The 22,780-nt window shown below is 50.8% G+C and overlaps 1 protein-coding gene across 2 annotated transcripts in view; it reads right to left on the reverse strand.

The window, feature by feature from the left end:
• Window positions 1-22,780, reverse strand: part of RNF123 (ring finger protein 123) — a 50,473-nt gene that overhangs the window by 20,208 nt on the left and 7,485 nt on the right. Inside the window, exons 8-30 of one of the 2 annotated variants that reach the window (XM_050904532.1) lie at window positions 22,322-22,389; window positions 20,702-20,827; window positions 19,849-19,963; window positions 18,915-19,019; window positions 18,658-18,783; window positions 17,340-17,432; window positions 17,072-17,145; window positions 16,480-16,597; window positions 15,892-15,991; window positions 15,361-15,422; window positions 15,200-15,271; window positions 14,386-14,506; window positions 13,460-13,561; window positions 12,146-12,252; window positions 11,406-11,598; window positions 10,643-10,788; window positions 10,366-10,449; window positions 9,618-9,725; window positions 6,611-6,788; window positions 5,483-5,557; window positions 4,973-5,060; window positions 4,627-4,714; window positions 4,413-4,497 (exon numbers count right to left, since the gene is read on the reverse strand). In XM_050904532.1, coding sequence (XP_050760489.1) covers window positions 4,413-4,497; window positions 4,627-4,714; window positions 4,973-5,060; window positions 5,483-5,557; window positions 6,611-6,788; window positions 9,618-9,725; window positions 10,366-10,449; window positions 10,643-10,788; window positions 11,406-11,598; window positions 12,146-12,252; window positions 13,460-13,561; window positions 14,386-14,506; window positions 15,200-15,271; window positions 15,361-15,422; window positions 15,892-15,991; window positions 16,480-16,597; window positions 17,072-17,145; window positions 17,340-17,432; window positions 18,658-18,783; window positions 18,915-19,019; window positions 19,849-19,963; window positions 20,702-20,827; window positions 22,322-22,389 — 2,434 coding nt within the window. Of the gene's footprint in view, window positions 1-4,412; window positions 4,498-4,626; window positions 4,715-4,972; window positions 5,061-5,482; window positions 5,558-6,610; window positions 6,789-9,617; window positions 9,726-10,365; window positions 10,450-10,642; window positions 10,789-11,405; window positions 11,605-12,145; window positions 12,253-13,459; window positions 13,562-14,385; window positions 14,507-15,199; window positions 15,272-15,360; window positions 15,423-15,891; window positions 15,992-16,479; window positions 16,598-17,071; window positions 17,146-17,339; window positions 17,433-18,657; window positions 18,784-18,914; window positions 19,020-19,848; window positions 19,964-20,701; window positions 20,828-22,321; window positions 22,390-22,780 lie in introns of both variants that reach the window. The other variant, XM_050904531.1, reaches the window with a different exon arrangement.

The raw sequence follows: 22,780 nt of genomic DNA on the forward strand, positions 1-22,780 counted from the left end.
CTCAAGAGGATTCTGAATCTAAAGACGCTGTGATCACTGCTACTCTTTGAAAGCAACATAAGGAACCAGCCCTAGAATACAGCAAGAGCAGCTTCGTCCCTTGCATGAGTTCCCAGATGACGTCCTCCACGGGGCAATCATTAGTGGTATCCAGAAACCTAGCCCTGGTGCTGTGTTCATCTTCATTTACAAGATGTTCACCTTTGCTGAGGCATTTCCAGCCACCTCCTTCACGTCTCAGTTACCACTGCCCTCCTGGGTAACGACACAGTCCTTACGTGTGCCATTTCAGATAGGGACATCATTTCATAGGCAGTCTGTGGATACTCGCTGATGTGGTTACTTTCTTGATCCTGGCAATAGTATGTCATTAGTGTTTCTAAAACTTGTAACTCCCTAATACAAAAGCCACTCAATCTTGGCTTAGCCTTCATTACGACAGATAAAGATCAGTGACTGGAACAGAAATCGGTGGTTTCCCAAGGCCAGAAATTATGACCTCAATACATTTAATATGGGCAACAGAGCGTGGCCCCAAGCAGTTATAGATTATCCGATGTTTCCACAACAGAAACTTCCCCGCAAAAGTATAAGCAAAATATTTTTTCCAGAGGGAAAAAAAATAATCTAGGTGGGGGAGGAAATAGTGAATAAAAACACAGAGTTCTTTAACATTATTAGGCAGCCAGAAAGCCCCAGCGCTACAGCAAGCACTTGGGTAAAAAGGTTCACTGAGGCCGGGATGAAGCAAAGCCATAAGTTCAAATGTAAAAGGTAAAGTGAACACAATCAAACATAGCCAGCGGCTGATGAAACCAAGGAGAAAAGGGGCAATAGAAGGAGAAGACATAAAAGAAACATCCACGACTAACCACGCTACATGCAAAGTTTCTTCAACTATAGGAAAAAATTCTAGCAAAATTATTTAAAAAAGTATTAATGGGAGAAAGTCTAACAGTAGCAGAGGCCCATTAATAGATAGAGTTAAAAATTAATAAAGCAGACAAAGTGGAAGCCTTCAATAAGTGCTCTTACTAGATAGTTGTAAAGAAGCAGGGTCATGTACTTTCATCACAGGAAGATAATTATGTACTTTATAGTTTGCTAATGACCCAGGAAGATTTATAACAGAGCTATTTGTGAGACTTCTTGGTCAGCAGCCCAAGGGGGGGGCTCTGGATGCTGCAGCATTTACAGTAGAGCTGGGAGCACAGAGAAGGAAAGCCCCAAATGAAACAGATTCAGAAGCAAAGCAGTCCCACCCAACGCTAATCTGAGTTTTTGAAAGGATCCAGATGTAGATGTGAAACAGCTGCCGCTCAGTGGCTGTGGCTGTTGGACTGATGAAACAGCAGTGAAAGAGGTAAACTGGGGATGCAGTGATCTACGTCACTGGTAAACCGCACCCGTTCAAAGATGTGTTTAAAGAGGACCAAAGGGAATGTTGCAGGGTGAGGCAGAAGGAAAAAAAGCGGCATTCAGGGGATGAAATATCAATAAGGTCGAGTACAAGGCATCAGGATGCCCAGCATGCGCCTGGGACTCACGCACGCCTCCAAAGCAAAGCGCTGGCAAACAGGCTAATGCAAGTTTTGGCTCCATGACCGGCAGATCAGGGAGGCGTTCCAGCCAGCATGACACTGGCACCTCTGGGGCTGCTAAAAACATGGGAAGGGTGAACACCGGGGCTCACAGAAAAGCAAAACGCCTTCCTGAGTAAGACACAGAGGCTGCACTTTTTTTTCACCATTAAAAAGGACCAAGAAGTGAGTTTACGCTGGTACACAAGCACTTTTGAAGAATAAAATGTTGTAATGCACAGAGTTTAACCCAGCAGAGAAAGGCAGAGCAGCAGCAGTGGAAGACAGAAGATGAGGTTAGGTACATTCCCATCAGGAAAAACTGATGGATTTATTTCTGAGGGTGAGGCACCGCCATCACAAGGGTTTGGACAGTTCAGCTGCCACCAGCTGATGCTTTTGGTGTTGTCAGATCAAGACGGAATTTCTTCCTGAAAGACCTCTTTAGCTTAGGCGATTTGCTGGACTGGGGAAGGGGATGTGGGTGAATCCTCTGGCCCACATTGCACAACAGCTCAGCTAGATGATCTCATGGTCCCATCCACCTACCCTCCACCGCTTGATGGCTGCGTGGGCAGAAGGCCTGGGGCAGAGGAGCCCTGTGTTGCAACCTGAAGCCACCCTGCAGCTTGGTAAAAGCAAGACAGGCTGGGCCTGGCACAGGGCCACCGCTGCTGCTCACCGTGTGCGTGCCGTAACAGCACCCGGCCCTGCCTACAAGCCATGATGAAAGCAAAACAAGTTCCTACAGCAGCTGCCGACTGGAACTGCCCCCGCCTCTGAAGAGAGCCGCCGTCTGCTCTCAGGAGCCAAACTGGAGGCAGAGACCTGCCTGCACAAGAGCTATTTGGTGCCAGCAGGGCTAAGGAACAACTCAAGGAGCAAGCAGGAACACACACAAGCCTTTCTGAGCCTCTCCCCCTCCCTGGGCTGACCCAGGCAGCCATCTCATTGCTCACCATCGGTGAGTACGGGCAAAAGGCAGCGTAGGAGACCGGGTGGTCTGTGCTCTGCGTGTTTCATGGATATTGTGAGGCAGCGCCAGCACACCTTCCCCATCTGGGCAGAGTCCTCCAAGGAAGCATCCCCAAAGCCGGACAAGGCTGGAGCACCAGAGAAGAGGCATTTGCCCAAGCTCCCTTCAGACTGGCCTGCAGAAGCAGACACAGACAAACAGGGATTTCTTCAGCTCAGCAGTTTGTCCCATTGTCCTTGCCAATGCTCAAATTGCAACAAGGTGAAGACTGATGGGTGGGAAGGCGGGGGGGTCGTCTCCTCCTCCTTCCCTGGGCAGCATCTCAAGGACACCTCTGAGTCCCCTGTCCCTCTTCAATTAAATCAGCATTCATTATTGATTTGGTTGCGCCTTAAAATAGCAATCCCAGGAGCAAGTCCCCAGTAGCCAGCCCAGCCCACTCCAGGCTCAGACTGTGCGGAGCCACCCGGAGATGGATGGAGAGAGGCCTCGAAAGCTGAGGAACCCTGCTCCTGCCCCAGAGCTCCCCGGGATGCAGGGAGCTCAGTCACCACCCCACGGGACTGGTGGCAGCCACTCGGGGGCTTGTTTGTGCGGTAGGAGGGTGAGGGGACAGTCATGAGGTCCCTCCTACATGTGTACCAGGGCTTCCCCATCGTCCTCCAAGGACGAGAGGAACCCAAGGCTGGCACAGCCGGCGGGAGGGCTCTGACCCCAGAGGTAACCCTGATAAAACAGGTGCAAGAGCGGGTCCATGATGCAGCCTCAGAGACTGCCACGGGGGCACCAGCCTGCCTGGCATCTCCCAGGGACGTAACTGAGAAAAACGATCATTGTGTGAAGCCCTCTGCCCCCCAAAGAAGGGTCTCTCTAGACAGAAGAGGGGAAGGAGGGAGCTCTCTAAAGCTACTTCACCAGACAAGAGAGAGTCACACAACAAACTTACTCTGGAAACTAGCAACAGAGAGATCTCCTGGGCACCCAGGGGCAGGAGAGAGAAAGAGAACAAGAGTGCTGTTAAAACAGAGACAGGCAGCTCTCCCCGCTGGACAGGGCTTAGAGCACACCTCCACATGCCGCCTGCCCATGTCAGGCTGCAGCACCTTCTGTCCCCCATCCTCGTGCAGCTCTCCAGGAGCAAGGTCTGGCACAAAGCCTTTTCCACAGCAGAAGAGGGTCAGGAATGTATCCGGACAGGCCCAGACCCTGCAAGGGTGAAGCTGGGGATGTGTTCTTCAGCTCGAGAAAGGTACCTTCTCCTCCCATGTCTTTCTCAGCCACAACAGAGCCAAGGAATCCCTCAGTTCGGTGACAGTGCTGAGAACCAAACTGCAGTGCCAAAGGCAGGACAGGCTCTGCCAGGCTCCGAGAGAAATGCCTGGTTAAAACACTCCCTGCTTGCAAACTCGTCCAGTGCCCTGCCTCCTTGGGCACCCACTCCCTCTCACAAGGTATCAACTGCTTGGCACACTCACCAACTCTTCCCCACAGCAGCTGCTCGCTGCAGACATCAGAGGGCCTTCTCCTAGGCTTAAATTTTGGGGTAAAGCTCTGGTAAGGAGGCAGCCTTGGGCCTCTCTCCTCTCCCTTGAAGGGCAGAACCCCTCCTCGTGATGGATCTAACCTACCACCTAGCACGCAAAAGACTCACCAGCCAGTGCAGAGAGGCTGGGGATGTCCAGGAAAAAAAATGCTGGCTGCAAAGATCAGGCCCAGATATTTGGCCAGGATCCCCCTGCTTCAGCAGCCATCTCACCAGCTGGCCTGGCCCATAGTAGGGATGGCTGCTAGGGAAGAGGCCGGTCCTCCCTCACCACCCACCATAATCCCCAGTGCCCATCCCCTGCCCCACTCACTCTGCAGGCTGGGGAGGCTGGCATCCTCAGGCTTGGTTTTCAGCAGGTGTGGGAGTCGTGTGTATCTGTACCCAAAGCCACAGCCCTGGTAAAAGAAATAAGAAAAGATCTTAGAGGCTGGAAAACACTTGGGTTTTGCTGCTACTGGAAAGTGAAATGCTCAGTGTCCAACCCACACCAGATGTTGAGAGGGGCAGGGACGCAGGATGCTCACCCGCCACAGCCTGACAAGGATCCAGTTGGTCTGTGCCCAGGGTCGCTGCTCATAGGGAGCCAGGAGGTTCTTCATCATGGAGATCCGCCTGCCAGACAAGGACATAGGTCAGCCCAAAGGGTTTAAGGACAGGGGATTAAATAGGACACACAGTAGGACCCATGGAGCTGGGGCAGAGCAAAGCCACTGGTATAAGGGTGATAGAAGGCTCCCAAATCAACTCCAGCACCCTGCTGCAGCTCCTGGACCCTCAGCAGTGCTTGGCAGCCCGCCTGCTCCCCCACCCAGCCTTGCCACCACCCCAGCCCTGCCCCAGCTTCCTGGGAACAGGCAGGGCAGCACTTACTGCTCTTCTGGGATCCTCTCTACAGCACGCAGCGAGTGGGGGTAGCAGACGTAGCTGGCCAACGCCTGCATCAGGGAGTCCCGGATGTCTGAGGAGGAATGAGAAGAGACTAGGTCAGGCACCCAAGGACACGCAGCATACCAGGGAGCACCTGAACACCAGAGGCTGGGAGGGACTGACCCTCACTTAGAGAGGCACACTGTTCCAGCTGATGAAGCTGATAAGAGCATGCTTATGCTCAGGCAGCTAAGGAATAACCCCAGACTTGACATGCAAGTAGCTGGGACGTGAGTCCTGCTCTCAAAAGGGTATCCTAGGTCATGTGTCTAACCCTGGAATAAGCAGGACACACCGGACAAGGGCAGTGCACAGCCTCTCTTTGTATGTGGAGGCATAAAGCACTCAACAGATTCAGCAGATAGATCCCACCAGAAGTCTGGTGAGCCACTGGCAGTGGGACTGGCCAGACCTGCAACATTATCACCCCAAAGCAGAAGAGTGCAGCTTTACCCGTGCCCACAATCCTCGAGTCAGCAAAATGCTTGGCCAGGATGGCAGCAAGGCGCATCAGGGTCTCTTCATAGCCTGCAAAGAGAAGGAGGGAGCAGGGGTCACGCCAATGGCCTGACGGGCAGCCCTGTAGTCCCAGCATTCCTCTGGACACAGCACAGGCCATGGAATTCATTCCTGCTATGGCTAACTGCAGCTTTGTTGTGTGTCTAGTTGTCAAAACAGACAGCTGGGAAAACACATTCACCTCCAACAGAGCCTCTCACATCAGTCTGCAGACTCTGAAACTGTTACTCAGAGTAAGATAAAACCATGCAATTGAGTTGGACGGCAAGGGAGAGATGCCTAGTGCAGAAGAGGCTGAGCAACACAAATAACAGCCTAGATCTACGTAGAAAAGCCATGTCCAGCCTGCAGGCCCTGAAGAAATCTGCTACCGCTCAATTCTGCTGCTCCCTGAACAGCAGGCACAGCCCCCACTTAATGGGTGTGAACACTTTAGCTATGTCTTGTTGGTGGGAACAGAAGCTCTTCTTACCTTCGCGGGCTCTGGAAAGCACAGAACTATTTGCTAAGAGCTCAGTGGGATCACTCAGCCAGGAAAAGCACAGAACATGCACAGAGAGAGTCCACCTAAACACAGACTCTTGGCATCAAGTGGGTGGTCATCTCCATAGGAACGTATCCAAATCCCAGGGGGATTCGAAAGCAGTCCCAATTCCTGCACTCATGGCACATCTCCTGCCACCCAGAAACCAGCAGGCAGTGGCACACATTGCCGGGGCAATCACATCTTCCAGCATCCCAGCCCATTCCTGGTACCTCCTTGGAAACAAAATCCATAGCTGCCAGTGATTTTCACTACAGCCAACACTGAGACAGCTTCGGGCAAGGCCTGGGCTCCCTGCCTGAGCACAGCAACGGCCACGGCTCACCAGTGGGTACCTACTCAAGGAACAGCACTCAGCGCCTGCCCCACAGCACACAGACAATATACTGGTGCAGCACATCACAACCAGAAAAGGACACAGACGAGATGATGCCCAACTACCACTACTTCACCGTAAGGATGTGGCTTGCTTTAGACTTTATCAGGCCAGAATTAGCAAGGCCTCCCCACCCCCTTACCTGGAAGTTCCTCCATGTTGTTTACAGGGCTGAAGTAGTTCTTGAGTGCACTGTAGCTGTTCATAGCCACGCTGAGGTAGAACTCTGGCATGAAAGCAAAAAGCGAGCCTGTCCTGTCACCGTGCTCGATGGTGCGGATGCACACTCGCAGCAGCCAATATACATCCTGCATCTTCTCCTGGCCAGAGAGAACACAACAATCCCCATTCAGTTTTGCCCAGCTTCTCTTTGGAGAAACACAACAATCAGCACCACGCTTAGACCTCAGAAATATCTCCATGTCTGAGATGTTCCTCAGACCACTGGTCTAAGTTCATTAAGCAGATCTGTGCCATTCGGTCTTTTCATAGAGCCACAGAAGCGTGAGGTGGAAGGAACAATCAGAGATCTCTACACCAGCTTCAAGCTCAGAGCATGACCATCACCAACGTGACATCAGATCAACTGTGGCTTTGTCTCACTGAGCCTTGAAACCCTCCAAGAACTACTCCTTGGTAGGGGACATCTGACCACACAGGCCTGATGGCAAAAAAGGCGTGCTAGTTTTTATTCCAAGTACACTGGCTGAAGGAAGGCAGGCACTACCAAACCCAGCATAAATCTGCTGGAAAGAAAGCTGGTCCTTTGTAGGAATTAAATGGGAACAGGCTGAAAGCTCATACCAACTCAGATCTTTCCAATAGGCGGCCACAGCCTTTTGGATTCTGTGCCAGCCATTGAACCAGATTTACTGTCTTGAGGAACATTGGCCTCTTGCTTCTCTAAGCAAAACTCAGGGGGTCCTAAATTAAAAACAGGAAATTTAAGGGCATCTACATAACTTTAAGCTATAAAAATCAGCACCAACAAAGCCATAAAAAGAGGAAATATTATTTCACATACTGCAATGCCAAGAAATATCATAAGCAATAGCAATTCACATAAAAATAGATGGAGGAGGGTTACACTTCTAATTAAAAAAAAATTAAAATCAGAGGTGCAGATAAGTGATTTCATTTGCTTAGTGGCTTTTCTAAAGCACGTCACTATCATCTTCAGGAGATTTACATGGGTTTGTTCTGTAAATTAGACTGAACTAGTGCAAATCAACTAAGTTGACTAAAAGACATCTTTATCTTGACACCAACACACATCTCAGCTCAACTGTTCCTTTCAGGATAAAAAGCAATTGTGCAGACAACATTAAGGTAAAGAAAGCTGCATTTGGTTTTATTAAGACTTGATAAGCTCAAAACATCATCTCAGGTATTGCCAAGCTAGAAGAAAGCCTACACCAAGAGGATACAAAGATGTGACTACCTGCAGTGTGATGGATAAATACAGCGTTGTAATAAAATAAGTTGAAATGGTCTTCCCACAGGGATGTTTTGAAGGCAGGACTATCTACGTTAAAACTAAGAGTGTTTTTAAGCTGTGGCGCTCCCTTTTGTCTAACCTTGAACCCCTCAGCTCAGAATAAACCACTGACTAATTCCCCTGAGGAAGGAGCAGCTTCTCCCATGCTCTGACACCTCAGCACAGAGCAGGACTTCACCTCTAGGCAGAACCGGTCTCTTTCTCTCCATCAGCATCAGCAGTCCCTGCAACACTCATACAGATGTGTCCCTCCATTGCACACAAGTCCCAGGGACGCAGGAGCCCGCTGGGTGGATGTCTCCATTGGGAAACAGCAGGGATCTGTGGTGGCTGTGAGATGGAGCCCTGAAGGTACAGGCAGTATGGACAAGCTCCTCTGTGCAGCCACATTCCTCTCCAGAGCAAGCTCACTCGGCTCCTGGGGCACATTTCACAGCCGGAGCCAGCTAGTGACCTGCTCTCCCTGCCGGCCAAGCAGATCAAGGCAGGAGCACAAGCGGAGAAGGCTGTAACCTTCACTCCCAGATGCTGCTGATTCATCCAGAAAGGTGACACCGCACTCCTGATGGGAGGCGGGCACCTGCGTTTTATATGACAATAGATCATCTAGAGACACGAATAGTGTTTCTGCATGGGCCATCGCAGCGATACCTGCAATGCACACTGGTAATGCCCCTCAGCCTTTCAAGAGCAGTCCAGGAAGAAAGGTTTATTTTCTGGCAAGCATGGGCTGTGCTAATGCAGCTGGAGAGCTTCTGCAGCGCAGCACTTTGCCTTGCAGTCCTGCTCCGGGAGTGAAAGAGGGGACGAGCAAAGAGCTCATGAGTCAGGATCAGCCACTGCAGCTCTGCCAGACGTGTTCAGAGGAACTACCACTCTTCCCCTCCCTGTTTACATCCTGGGACACATGCAGAGACCCTGCTGCCACTGCATGTTCAGGGAAATGTGTCTTCTTTCCCAGCACAAAAAAGCTACATGCAGAGATGGGGCAAGACAATGTGCAAGGGAAGACAGGAAGAGGAGATCAGCGGAGCGTAAGAGCAAAACTGCTCATGAGAAAACAGACCAGAGACTTTATCCTGGAAAATGGTGAATGCAGGGAAAAAGGGACAACCTGTGCAAACAGTCACTGCTTTACTAAATGCAGAATACACTCTCTCTATGTGGGAACCAAATGAAGAAGGGGAGAACACCTGAACAAAAACGCCTAGGCTTGGATCCTGCAGATTTCAGGAAAAGCAGCGCTAGTGAGACCCCCCTGTTACGCACAACAGAGCTCAGGGAAATGGTTCACAGTAGTCTCTGTCCTCTAGACATGCCCTGAGAACTGAATTTCCCTTTGACCTGCACGCTTCTGTCTGCGGGGCAGAGGCCTGATGCCCCAAGGGAAAGCCTACAGCACCACGTGCAGCTCAGAACAGACTGGGCTGTGTCCTAACAAACACTACAGGACCAAGCCTGGGACAGGATGGGGTCCAGGTCTAGGAAGGAGTCTCTGATGCACCAGAAGGGAAAAACAAGCCCCAAAGATCATCAGCATTGCTCCAAGACCAGGGAAAATGACACCTGTGACGTGTGAGCCAAGCAGCACAGATACAGAGGCACACTTGCTCGATCTCCTCTGAGCTGCTCACATTATGCTCCTGCCCACCTTTGAATAAATGGTGACATTTATCCAAGCGAGGCGTCGGCTTAGGTGATTGAGCTTCTCGGAGAAGACCTTTTGGCTCTTCAGCAGTTCCTCGTGGATGTCTCTCCTCTGAAAAGAGTGCAAAGATGTGAGGGCAGATGTCACTGCCATTTATAGCATCGTTTTTCAGAGCTGGACAAACAATGCAAAAACAAATACCCCCTTGGGGCTAGCTAGGGAGTACCGGCAGGAGGGAAAGGGGTCAGCAGCCTTTCTGCAGAGGGAGTGGGAATCAGTGCTATAAAGAGCATTTAACAGTCTCAGCTGCAGCCCACAAGGCCTGATGCAGACGCTGGTCCCGTGTGAGCAGCAGCTGTAGAGTTAACTACTGTCAGACACTTTTTTAATGCATCATCAGATACGCTCAGTCTCTGGCAGCTGGAATAGGACAGATGTGTCCCCAGTCCAGCACTGGAGAGTCCCCACCCCAGGAGACGGGCTCCGAGGTGTCTAGCACATGGAGGTTTGCAAGTTGCCACGGCTTGTCTGGGAGAAGCCGAAGCGGTTGCTTCAGTCCCTCTGTTCCTTGAGGCAGTGGTACAATGGGTTGGCACAGTATGAAATGTGGCTGCCAGCTCCAAGCACGGGTTACTACCCCATCCAAGACATTGGCTGCTCCAAGGCTACAAATCACCCACTGTGCTTCATCCTTTTTGCCAGATACTGAGGCTCTACCAGAGAAGAAAGCTGGGAGTCCAGAGACACTTACCCTCTTTGGGCAGCGGCTGATTTTTTCCTCTGTGTCTTTCAGTGCCATGGCGTATTCATTCACATCATCTGACACACCAACCATCTGAAAAACAGCAGATTCCAACAATAAATGAGGGTGTTTTTTTCCCTAGACATATAAGCATGCAACTAGATCCCCCACGAGGGTTGGGAGAAGGAAAGGGCACACACAGTCTCTAAATAAGCAGAAAACAGAGAGTCAGTGTAGAAGCATGGACGTTGGGGGAATGGATTCCTGCATACCACGTGCTGCTTACCTTCCCAAGCTGCTGGTGGACACTGAGGTTGTACATCATCACTATCCCATCCAGGACTTCCAGGAGGGAGTTCTCTGTGATGGGCTGGTCCGGCTCCTCTGGGGGTCTGCCCAGTAAGAGACCCTCATTTCCATGGCTGCCTTCAACTGCAATGCATCCCCAAGACAGAAGAGAAGTTCTCAGCAAGGCATTTTGGCACCTCAGCTTCTGCCCTCACCTCTCTGAAGCCAAAGCCCTGCTGTGCCTCTGTAACACAGTGCTCCTTCCTAGCGCATGTGATTCACCAGATGCACTAACACACCATTCCCATCTCACTGCCTGCATCAGGTTGACCTGCCAGATCTGTTCAAACAGACCCAGGCCATGCAAGTCCCACTTCCTTGAGCCCTGCACATGCTTCAGAGGCCTGCCTGGCCCAACCCAACAGCAATGGTGCTGCTACTGCACGTCACCCTCCGGCTGGTCTGTGTTCAGAGCAAGCATGGCTACAGCTGGCTCTGAACTACCTCCCTGCAAAGTCTCGCTGCACTTGCAGGAACCGAGGCAGCATCTCCTTACACGCAGAGGGTGACAGCATCACCAGTGTCACGTTCAGGATGGCAAAGTGGTTAACTGCGGACTTGTGGGTGTCAGCCTGCCCGGGGAACGGGAAGGAGCAATGCTGGCAGTAAATAGATTGCATTCCTCTTGAGAGTACTGGGAGCTGGAAGATGCCATTCTCCCAGGGACAACGTGGGCCACGCTAGCACGCAGTAGTACTCACTGTCCTCCTCTGTCCGCTGCTCCACACTTAGCGTGCGCACTTTGATCTTCTCCAGGGTGCCAAGAGGCCGCCGTGGGTTCATCAGGCTGACGGCCGCTGTGCTGAGGAAGCGGTTGGCACGGCCCAGGGTGGGGGAGCTGAGCCAGCCAGGTCTGGCAAGAGCTCCACCAATGGCCAGGGCGGCAGACGGACGCTGAGACTGAGAAGAAATTAAGGGAGAAACAGTTCTAGCTGTTTGGCTGCCTGCTATTCCTCCCTTGTCCCTGCAAGGATGCTGGTATAGATGCACAGTGGCCACTGGAAGGTGAGCAGATACCCTTCCTATCATGGCTGGGCCAGCAGTGCCAGGTTAGCAAATGGATATTTTTTCCTCTAAGAGCACATGCCAAGTACGTGCAGCTGATCTGCACAGCAAGAAGCTGCTCTGTCTGCAGTCGCCTTGCACCCTTTCAAATGCAAGCACCAAGAGCTGCCATGGAGGGGAGGGAGCATATTCAGATCAGTGGGTAATGAGAGAGCAGAGCAAAGAAAATTTTGCTGCTCAAACTTGGTGCATCCAGGACCTTGCTGATCTCCAGCGACTCTCATGCAAGTGCAGCTGTTTAGCTGGTTGCCCATGGACTGGTTACAGTCCTGGCCCAGGCACTGCCTTCCTCTACAGCAAAGCTTTTCTAGCCAGAGGCTGAGCTTGCTGCCCCGGCACCAGGGCTCCCACAGGTGAATAACAGTACACAGCTCACCTGTGCTGCCGACGTTGCCGATTCCTCATCTTCATCGAGATCATCCATAGTCACTGCCTGCAGCTCCGCAGGGTCAATCAGGACATTGGCTTTTGCAGCCAGGTCATCTGCACAGAGCACACCAAAGCAGCTGTGAACACAGGAGTCACCCTTCGCTTCCCATGAGGCAGCCCTAGGCTCATACTTTTTCCTGCTTCTCAGCTGTAGAGAAGCAGCCAGCGAAGTTGGATGCTGCATCAGAACAAGCTCACCTTCCCCCCAGCTTCCTTACGTGGAATGGGTCTGCCCTTGCTAACACAGCAGAGACCCAGCAGTGACGGGTGCTGCTCACCCAGGACCCGTTTCTGTTCCTGGTCCTACCAGCAAGAAATAGAATAACTGAGGAACCAGGAGACAACCACCAGGGCCAAACTGGACTAGTGTAGGGAAGGAAACTCATGGCCTGAGACCATTTTTTAAGCATCCAGCTCTTCAGTGCTGTCCCATGATATGTCCCCAAGTCACTAGGACTGAGACTCAGACCAGAAACCATTCTCAGCCCAGAGGAAGGCTGTGCCGATGGCTATGCTGTACAAAGCCTGAACAACATGTCCTGTAGTCCATAGCCCTGTCTTTAAAGGTGGCCAGGAAGACCTTGGTAAGAGACCAGAGGAGATTACACGGTTCTCAAGTTAAGTAATCTAATTTTGAACAGCCAGGGATCAACTTGAGACAGGGAAAATGGTCCTAATCTTGCTAACACACTGGGGAAGGAGAAAAGATATCTGAGCTAAAGACAAGTGCCACATTAGCCAGAAACCAGAGACAAACCAAGTCCGACGGAACGGCAAGGGGTTTCTAACCCTTCCAAAAGGCAGTCTTTGAAAGTCTATTGTGAGAGTAGCGTGCTGCATACAAACACACAGCTGCAGTACATATGCAGGGCTGCTATTGCTTGCCCGGAGTGGTACAGCAAGTAAATCCTGGACCTTCACACCCAGCAGAGCCAGGCTGATGGTCAGCGCTTTGACAGCTCCCAGCCGTTGGCTGTGGTGCAGCAAGAGCACCACACCAGAGGGTATTTCCCAGACTACCCCCTTCCCTCCACCAGCCACAGGCCCCATTCAGGGATACAAACAGTAAACTGTTAACTTAAAGGACATTCCGCCCAAGAGGGATGGTCTCTACTTCAGTGTAACTTGCATCTCATTAAAATTCAAGTCTCCTCTCCTTAAATTCAACCACAATTTATTACCCATGGCTCCCTCCCTGGGATGTCTCTTGGGTGAACTCCAGCCAGGACCTGGACGCAGGTATGGAAATGAGAGCACTTACCTTTCAGAGTCTTCTTAAGATGAGACAGGAGACCTCCGAGTCGCTGAAGGTCAAAATAATCCACCTTTCCATTATAGAAGAGTTGAGGAGGGACATACGCCTCTAAAGGAGAGAAGATTTGTTTTTTCCCTGAGTCCCATGCACAGGATCCACACAGACATGTAAGCCCTCCTAAGACAGACCCCAGGACCCAGCCTGGACTAACATTTAGTGACAACTTTTGTTGTCATAAAAGCACAAGCCATTAAGGCAGAGGTGATTTCCACAATGAAGCAAACATTAGATCCATGCAGGAATAAGAGGAACCGATGGCCATCGACAACAAGCCTCCCAGCACCTCCTCCCTCCCAGCCACAGTCACTGGGGGAAACTGGATCATCAGAAAACTCAGCAGCTCTCCACCTGGCTACTCCAGCTCTGTCACTTAGTCCCACAGGGATCGTAAGACTTATTGAGTCTAGGGTCAGCCTAAAGTAAGAAAAGGGATTGCCAAGCAGATCATGGCAGGACAGGCAAGGCGCAGTTTGAGGAGGGGAAAGCAACTGGCACTGACTTGGTTTCCCCTTAATCCCACAGTCTGGGAACCACAAAAACATACAAATATCTTCCCCTAAACTCTGACTATGGGGTCACTGAGCTGCCCTTCTACCGACCCATAATCAATACCGGACTCTGCTCCAGAGCATACAGGGGGAACTAGCAAACAGTACAGCTGCCCCTTTGCAAGCCTCAGGTCTGGATGTTAACTGGAACAGATCTGCACACAGGAATTTCCCAGGGTGACTGGGAACTACAGACAGAGGGTGACAGAAGGCTCAAGCTCTCATGAGAAACACAAAATTTCCGGCATCCTGGAGAGCACTGCCAAGAGGCAAACCTTGTCCTAACCACAGAAACGCCTTCAAAGCTTCTCCTCCAGGCCTTACCTTCACTGCTTAGTGCGGCAGGGGTCTTTGCCTTGTGGCCATCCCAGAAGAAACGCAGGGCAGCGATAAGCCGGTGCAGGAAGCATACCATGTACTCTGGCGGGCACAACACAGTCAAGTTCTAGGGCAAGAATGAGAGTTCAGCCATCAAGGCAGGTGTGAAAGTGCATCTTAGTCCCAGTGGCCACATTGGGCAGGCAGAAACTTTGTGTTCTCAGCCTTGCTAGCATCTCTAGCTTCCAGCACTGGTAGAGAGCCCAGTCCTGGCAGTAGGCAGCAGTTTCCACCTCTAGAAAGTCCTGGGCACTGAAACAGCAAGTTGGTCTGACAGAGGAGGATGGATACCATGTGCTCCACCATGAAAGATGGGGCTGATCATGAACACAGAGATGCAGGTGAAGAAACGGTTTCCTGCAACAGCAGATGCCTACCTCCCAAAGCTGCAGGCCAACAGCCTGATCCAGGGCCAGAAGCACAGTCCTCACCCAGGCAGTGAAGAGGATGCCAAAGCCAGCAGGCCAGCTGTGGCAGAGCACTCCACAGACGTGCTCCCTGAGAGGTTTTAGGAGGACATTCAGCTCCCACCTAAGACCGTTCCCAAGGATCACTTTACTATAAATCACTGCACAGGACTTGGATAAGCTGCCCGGTTTCTAGCCTCAGATCTTCTCCCTCCTCCCCACTCCCTGCCATATCTATACCTCAGTTGATCAACTGCTGGAAGCAGCTCAGCCAAAAGGGAAGAGCTCCCAGCCTGAAGATGCCAGAGAGCTCTCAGGGTGAGGCTTGCGGGAAGGCTGGCCCTCTGACTTACCCCTCTGTTGCTAGCATTTTCCTGAAGAAACTTGCGGAATTTGTTTAGGAAGATGTATCTGGAGGCTTCCCCCTGGCAGGAGGAAAAGCAGGTGGTAAACCTATGCCTTACAAGTCCTGTGATGTGGAGATACTGTAGCGAAAGATCCACAGAGCACTTACCCCTCCTCTGTCCTTGTTGTTCAGCAGCAGCTTCAGAATCTGAACCTGGAGACCTTCCACCACTAAAATGGGGACACATGTCTGCCATCAGAAACAACCACTGGAGAGCAACTACCCATATTAACCCCACCTGCAATACCCTGTGCCCAGGAGAAAGGCTACCTCCTCAGCAGAGGGGGCCCAGGGAGAACCGGTGCCAGCAGAAAGCTAATCCCATCACTGAGAATCTTCTCCTCCGCCACCTAGCAATAAATTCATCCACAGATGATAAACAATGCCCTTAAAGGGGAGTTTCGGTTTGCTTGTGCCCCATGGCGGAATGCTGCAGGTCTGTGCAGTGGGGTCCCAGCACTCGTAACCCCCCACCAGATAACGGCATGGCTGGCCCCCGCCTCTGCAGCACAGCCTGTCCTGGCAGGAACACAGCTGGACTTCAGGTTGTGAAGGGAATTTGGAAACAGCTCAAGGGTTGGTCCCCCTGGCTGCACAAAAGGTATGGGATCTTGGCAATTTCCCTCCTTCCTCACAGACCTTCAATGCGTTTCTTGAGCCGTTGGCAGCCTCTTTCATACGCCCGCCGCCTCAGTCTCTCCTCAGCACTCTCCTCCTTGACCTCCTTACTCTCCTTGCCCTGGTTGGGAGACAGACACTGATTAGTAGGAGATCACTGCACGGGGAAAATGTCTTGCCAAATGGAGAGCAGAAACTCCCTGAAACAATGTGCCGGTGTGTGACTGCAGCTGGCAGCACACCTAAACAGGCCTTCCCTGGCCTTGTAAGCATAAGGGCAGGAGATCTTCTGAGGGCACCCAAGTCAACCTGTAATTCCTTAGACGCTGTGAGGTTCCCTTCCAAATCTGTTGCCATAGAAAACTGTCCCCCTCCTCTGTCCTGAGCAACACACCCCAAATGTCCCCTCTAAGGGGACAATAAAGATGACAGGGCAATGGAGAGGCTACACACTACAAGCTATCCGCTTGCTCTCACACAGCTCTGCAGGGTCCACCAGCGCTAACACAGCTGGAAACATGGGCCATCCAATTTCCTCAGCCAGAAAACGATGGGGACAGCAGGCCACAAAATTTCTTCAGTCTCCTTAGTGGACGCGCCCTTACTCACCTCCTTGGTGAAGCGGTTTGGCCACCACGTGGTGGGAATGAGCTCCTGCAAACCAGCCTCCTCCACACGCAGCGGGCTCTTAATGTAGAAGAACACAACCGAACGGAGCACATCGAAGCTGTGGCCAAGTTAAAGCAAGCACAGAAGCTATGTCGGGAGAAGCTACAGGGCATGTTTCCAGAGTTGTAGTGAGAGACTCCTTTCCAAACAGCCACTCAAAGCTCTGCAAGATCCAGAGCCCCCTTCTCCTGGGAGAAGCCCCACGCAGTTATCACAGCAGCCGCCCAAATGCTAGCATGGCAGCTGGACTGCTCTGAAAATATTTTTGCTCTAGGGACATTAGAGAGGTCAGTCAGGTAGAAATGAAGTCCTCTGTGTTAGTAGGATGTGAACTTGACGACACTGCTCCCCCTCCTCAAAGCAGGACTTTGTAGAGAATGGTGTCAGGCAGACAGAGGAGACCTGAGAAATTAGAATGACCTCTCAAAGACAGGGTGGCTTCTGCCTCCCAGGACCTGCAGATCCTTGAAGTCTCCTCGGCTGCATTACTGAGGGCAGGGAGAACTGAGACTAGAGGAGGCACAAAGGATACAGAACATTGCTGAGTAGGTATTTCCTGGATTTCTCATGCTTCAAGACTGCAATGGTGAGCCGGAGGTAGTGAATCTAGGGAAACAGGAGAAGCAAAACTGACTCCATCTACAGAAGAGGGTATGACTCTCCAATAGGTACAGTGTGACAGAACTGCCATCTCTGGATCAAACAACTGCAAAATCCAAAACATCGCGTACCTTTGGACAAGGGGACATAACAGAAGCTGGCTAGTCACAGATTCCTGGGGATTCAGAAGTGCAACTCACTTGTAATCCCAGGTCTGGGATGATGGGGGAGAACCTGTAAGCCCGTAGCAGGGACATCAGTAGCTGCTTGAGGCACTCGTGCACTTCATACTCCTGAGAAAACAAGAAACACATTGAACAGCAATAGCATGGAGTTGGGAACAGCTATAGCTCCAAGAGTGTGACCTTGGAAGGAAGCATTCACTTCTGAACTGAAAAAGCAGGTGCTCTGAATCCACGGTGTTTGTCCATCTGACTCCACAGGAGAGAGTCCAAGCAGAAGTTGGTGCCGTCGCTTTGCTACAGGGAAACAAGTGTCTGCACTAGTAAGACCAACCCAAAAGTCATCTACAAAAAGCCCAAGTCCCAGGTCCTATGGGCTGTCACCCATCCTTGTATCCCCTGAACCTACCCAACACACAGTGTTGGCAGAACCAACTCAGAAAGGAAAGAGGTTACTCTTGTGTAAATGTGATGACGGAAGAGCTGTCTTTTTGAGTCCAACTCATAGCCAACCAGCAGGATGAGAGCCAACTCTTCCACAAACACAGCAGCCCTACCAGGGTGTTCAGCTTTACTTCTAAGATAATGGGCCTGAGGGGGTCATGACATTTTTCAGTTAAACTTTTCATGACAGCTGGCTGGGCCAGTGCCCATATCTGTTAATTGTTACCCCAAAGGACAGACATGCTGTCTCCAAGCAGACCCCCGGCAGTGATTGGCTCTGTGTAACCACCCCAGCACTCCAGCAGCAGCAGCTTCCCAGTCGCTAGCAAAGGCTGCCTCAAATGAGTGTCCCAGGAAGGAGTGACCTCATCCAGCCTGGACAGGAAGGGGCACGGGAAGCTGGAGGAGGTTTTTCCCCAGCGGTGCTGGAGGTGGTGAGAGTGCAGTGCCCATTTCCACCCCAGTCCTGCACACTCTGATCGATCTCTTGGGGCACATGGCGGCATTTAAGACCTCCACAGTCACATTAGTGTTAACAACATCCAAGAGACCAACTCATTTCTTATTGATAAATTTGATGTTCCCAGAAGCAGGAAGTTATTCAACATCACCACTTCCTTTAGCAGCAGGAGAAGCTTAGAAATGCCTTGTTAGCTCATTGCCAGTGTCACCATTACCAATTACTCTGCATTCAACCCTCATTCCCTGGGTGTGCAGCAGCAGCCAGATGAGCTAGGTGAGGGGGCGGTCTACCACAAAAAAAAGGATCTTGTCGCCATGAAGGGAAAGAAGCTGATCACTACCAGCATTTTCTAGGGAAGGCTCCTGTCCTCAGCACCTCCCAGGGTCTCCCTGTGATCCCTGGGAAGAAACCAGCACCCTAGCAACTCACCTCCATAAGAAGCCACATGAGATCCAGCAGCTGCTGAATAAGGGGATGGGCCTCCACTGCCCCTCCTCGCTCAAGGATGCTCAACAGGAAGGTCATGAGAACATCTTCCACCAGGTACACCTTGCACTGCAGACAGAGAGCGAGGTCAACAGTCCTCCCAGGCACAGTCACTTCCCAGCGAAAGCTGAGGTTTACCTCCCCTTGCAAGCACAATAATAGGCACCTACAGAAGTTTGCAATGGGCAGGCAAAACTCACCATAAGAGGGGAGAAATAATTGAAGATGTGGGCTAATGTAATCAGCACTGTGGGTTCTCCCTGCAGCTGCCACATGGACGTGTCCTTCTCCACCAGCTTCCCCTCCTGCAATGACAAACCCAGAAAAATGCACGGCTTGGATCCAGCCCAATCCACCCATACACCAATGCCTGAATGAACCGGAGGCCTGGAGCAGCCACTGTTTGCTGTCCCATGCCTGATCGCAGTAAAAACCTTGAACACAGGAATTTAGGATGGCAAAGCAGCCAGGTCCATGCCTCTGGAGAGCTGTAGTGCAGTCCAGATGTCAGTTACTATCAGCCACATGCAGGCAGCTTGACAGTGTTTTTCCAAAAGGCTTCAAGCGTACATGATAATTTGTAAATGGGAATCCCTACAGAGGAGGTCAACTAGTAAAGCAGGCCTCCATTCAAGCCAAGACCATAGCAGATTGTGTTCCCTGTGCTTTAGGCATAAACAGATCATCTCTCACCCCAGCGGAAAAAAATGGTTTCTAGCAAACAGTGCCACAGCTACAAGAGTTCTCAAGGCAGACCTGCCAGAATTTCACCACATCACTGCACCAGGACATCAGTAAAAAGTTTAGGAAATGAACAAGCTTCTTTCAAGGCTGCAAAATCAAATCCAGCAGTTCTGACCCTGACAAACATCACCTCTTGCATACTGGGAATGAAGCTTCATAGGACTGAGAACAACAAAGCCCAGTATAATTTAAATTAAGTCCTGGAACTATCAGGAATCCCATTTTGCAAGCCAAAGGGCTCCAGGGACATGCACGCCCCATGCAAAACCATGCAAGCATTCAGACTCTCGGGTGTATGGAAACATCTGAGCTGCCAGCATGTGCTGAGAAGTGCAGAACCACGTTTCCCAGCATGGTGCCCCACAGATCCACCCAGTGACGTTAGCCTACCGTCACATCTATTCCGATATGGATCACATTCTTCAAGTAGCCTAACAGCTTGCGAGCCTTCACTAGGTCTGCAACGGGAGGATCTTGCAAGGGGCGGTAACCTTCCACCGGATAAGTAGGCAAGGGTTAAGGTAAAATGCAATCTGATCCTTTCAGGACTTCTTTTGTTTGTGCAAGGAAAAGACTGTGTCTCTATTTTACTTTATACCCTCACATGCCTCAGTCACAGTTCAAACCACAGTGCCTTCTCAATGGATGATAAGCCACAAGCTCTTATCCCCACTTCCTCAATATTGCAAACAGCAAGTATTTCACACCATACTTCTGCTCTCATCAGAAAGACCGACAGGAGCCTCCACTACAGCTATCAACAGGCACACCCAGGACTGCTCTGACAGGAGCTGCAGGTTTCAGCGTTGGCACAGGAAGGCAGCAGGCAACGCTAATACCATGTCAGAGGTCCCATACGGCTGGGAGGCAGAAGAGACCAGTGGCCAAGAGGCTCAGCAGCACAGCACCACTAGGGTTTCCAAAACTGGAAAGTGAGATCTTGGCAGGATCTGAGTGCCTGGGAACAGGCAGCCCCCAGCTGCAGCAGTAGGTGCTGATTCAGAGCTGAAAGCAAATCTCATTTCAGGAACTGTCGGGGACCAGCACTGATGTCTGTGTGCCCTGCAGTTCTGCTCCAGCTGAGGGGGTATCTGGTTCTTCTCTCCTCCACCCTGCTCTGCGCAAAAGTGCCAACAGAAGAAAGTGAACTGCAGTCAGGTATGTATATTCTACAGCCTCCAAAGATGGTCTCAGGACAGGCTCTTCTCCCTTCAGAACTCCTCTCCCCACACCTAAAGGATATCGGAGTGGACGGCTTCCGAAGTTAAAAGCAACGGACTCTTTGAACGAGAGGCTGATGGCAGGGAAGTAAGCCATTCCAGCGCCCCTTGTGATGTTATCAAAAGCGGTTCCCAGAGATATTCCGTTCCTGAAAGAAGGAAAACCCACAAGATTTTAGTCACAGTAGGAGGGTTTTGAGGTCAAGTGCGCAATCCAGGTATCTGCGTTCCCCTCCCAGCAACTTGCCAACACAGACACATCAGTCAGTCATGCCTCCTGTCACTCTTAACCTGGCACACATGCAAACGTCACAGCTTTGCTGACTAACAGCCATGGGAAGTACAGCAGCACTCCCATTTCCATACGGCACAGGAAGGCACTGGAGCCTGCACAACATCCAGAGCCCACTCAGCTTCAAGGGCAACCCAAATCCTTACAAGATAACAAACCAGCAGGACATTTTAAAGGCAGGTAACATTTTTGGCCTGATCCATTTGATGTTGGTGGAAATAGAAGGATAATGCTCTCAATCTACTCAGCTCAAAAAGATGACGTGGAGCATCTAACAGTTTTTAATTCTGGTTGACTTGTCGCAGGCTGTAGTTTAGGGCCAGGGAACAATTCTTATTCAGGCTGGCCTCTGCTCATTGTGCATGGGAGTTGGAGGCTGGAGATTTATCAGCCTTTCCACAGCTCCTTGTGAATCTAGGACAGGCAAGATCTGCACTGACCACAAAAGCAATCAGTGTGGCTCAGCCAACTGTAGTATTAAGCATTATGAGAGATGCCCTCCCCTCCTGTCCTGGTTTCGGCTAGGACAGAGTTAATTTTCTTCCTAGTAGCTGGTATAGTGCTGTGTTTTGGATTTAGTAGGAGAAGAATGTTGATAACACACTGATGTTTTTAGTTGTTGCTAAGTAGTGTTTATACTAAGTCAAGGATTTTTCAGCTTCTCGTGCCCAGCCAGCAAGAAGGCTGGAGGGGCACAAGAAGCTGGGAGGGGACACCATCAGGACAGCTGACCCAAACTGGCCAAAGAGCTATTCCATACCATATGACATCATGCCCAGTATATAAACTGGGGGGAGTTAACTGGGAGGGGGGATCGCGGCTCGGGAACTAACTGGGCATCGGTCAACGAGTGGTGAGCAATTGCATTGTGCACCACTTACTTTGTATAGTTTAATTCTTTTAGTATTGCTATTGTCATATTATTACTATTATCATTATCATTGTTTTTCATTCCTTTCTGTCCTATTAAACTGTCTTTATCTCAACTCACCAGTTTTTTTTTCCTGATTCTCTTCCCCATCCCAGGGGTGGGGGGGCAGTGAGCGAGCGGCTGCGTGGTGCTTAGCTGCCGGCTGGGGTTAAACCACGACACCTCCAAAATCCTAGCAAACTTTACACAGACTTTGTAGCTTGAATGTCTTTCTGCCAAATGCTCTCACCTGAACTTAGGAGACTCAACAGCCCGTTTAGATGGTTTCTGAACACAGAGCAGAAAAGCAAAGGCTGGAACTACCAAGGAACTTAAATGGGAGAGGGCAGAAATAGGGCTCAGCAACCTGCTGAGCAGTGAGGAAACCTTTGTGTTACACACAGACATCAACAACGCAGGGAACTAGGCAAAGATGCTTACAAGCAGAAAGCAATGGTGCCCTCATCAAGGTCTATCAGACAGCTGACGATGTCTCCTGCTGCCCAAGACTGCAGTAAAGGGAGAGAAAAGGTTAAACATATATCCAGGGTGTTCCCACATCAGAAGAAACACTGCAACCCAACCAATCCCTTGTGATTCAGGGTTGAAGAAGAGAGAGTTCCTTCTCACAGCAGCTCACATAGCATTTTCAGACGCTTCTGGAAGCTGCACATAAGCCACTGATTGGGATCTTTTTTCCCTCCAGCACTAGGAGCATGCACAGGATCAAACGTATATTTATCCCAACACTGCATCATCCTCTGACGTGCTACAGAGAACCAGAGCCTTCCAGAGACCAACAGCAGCACTATGCTGGGAATCAGTCTGCTGGGGCTGCTAAACAAAGCACCCACATAGCATGTCCAGCATCCCTAAAGAATAAACAATTGCTGGCACACA

Source organism: Gymnogyps californianus, chromosome 13 (genome assembly GCF_018139145.2).
Source record: "Gymnogyps californianus isolate 813 chromosome 13, ASM1813914v2, whole genome shotgun sequence".
Taxonomy (NCBI): Eukaryota; Metazoa; Chordata; class Aves; order Accipitriformes; family Cathartidae; genus Gymnogyps; species Gymnogyps californianus.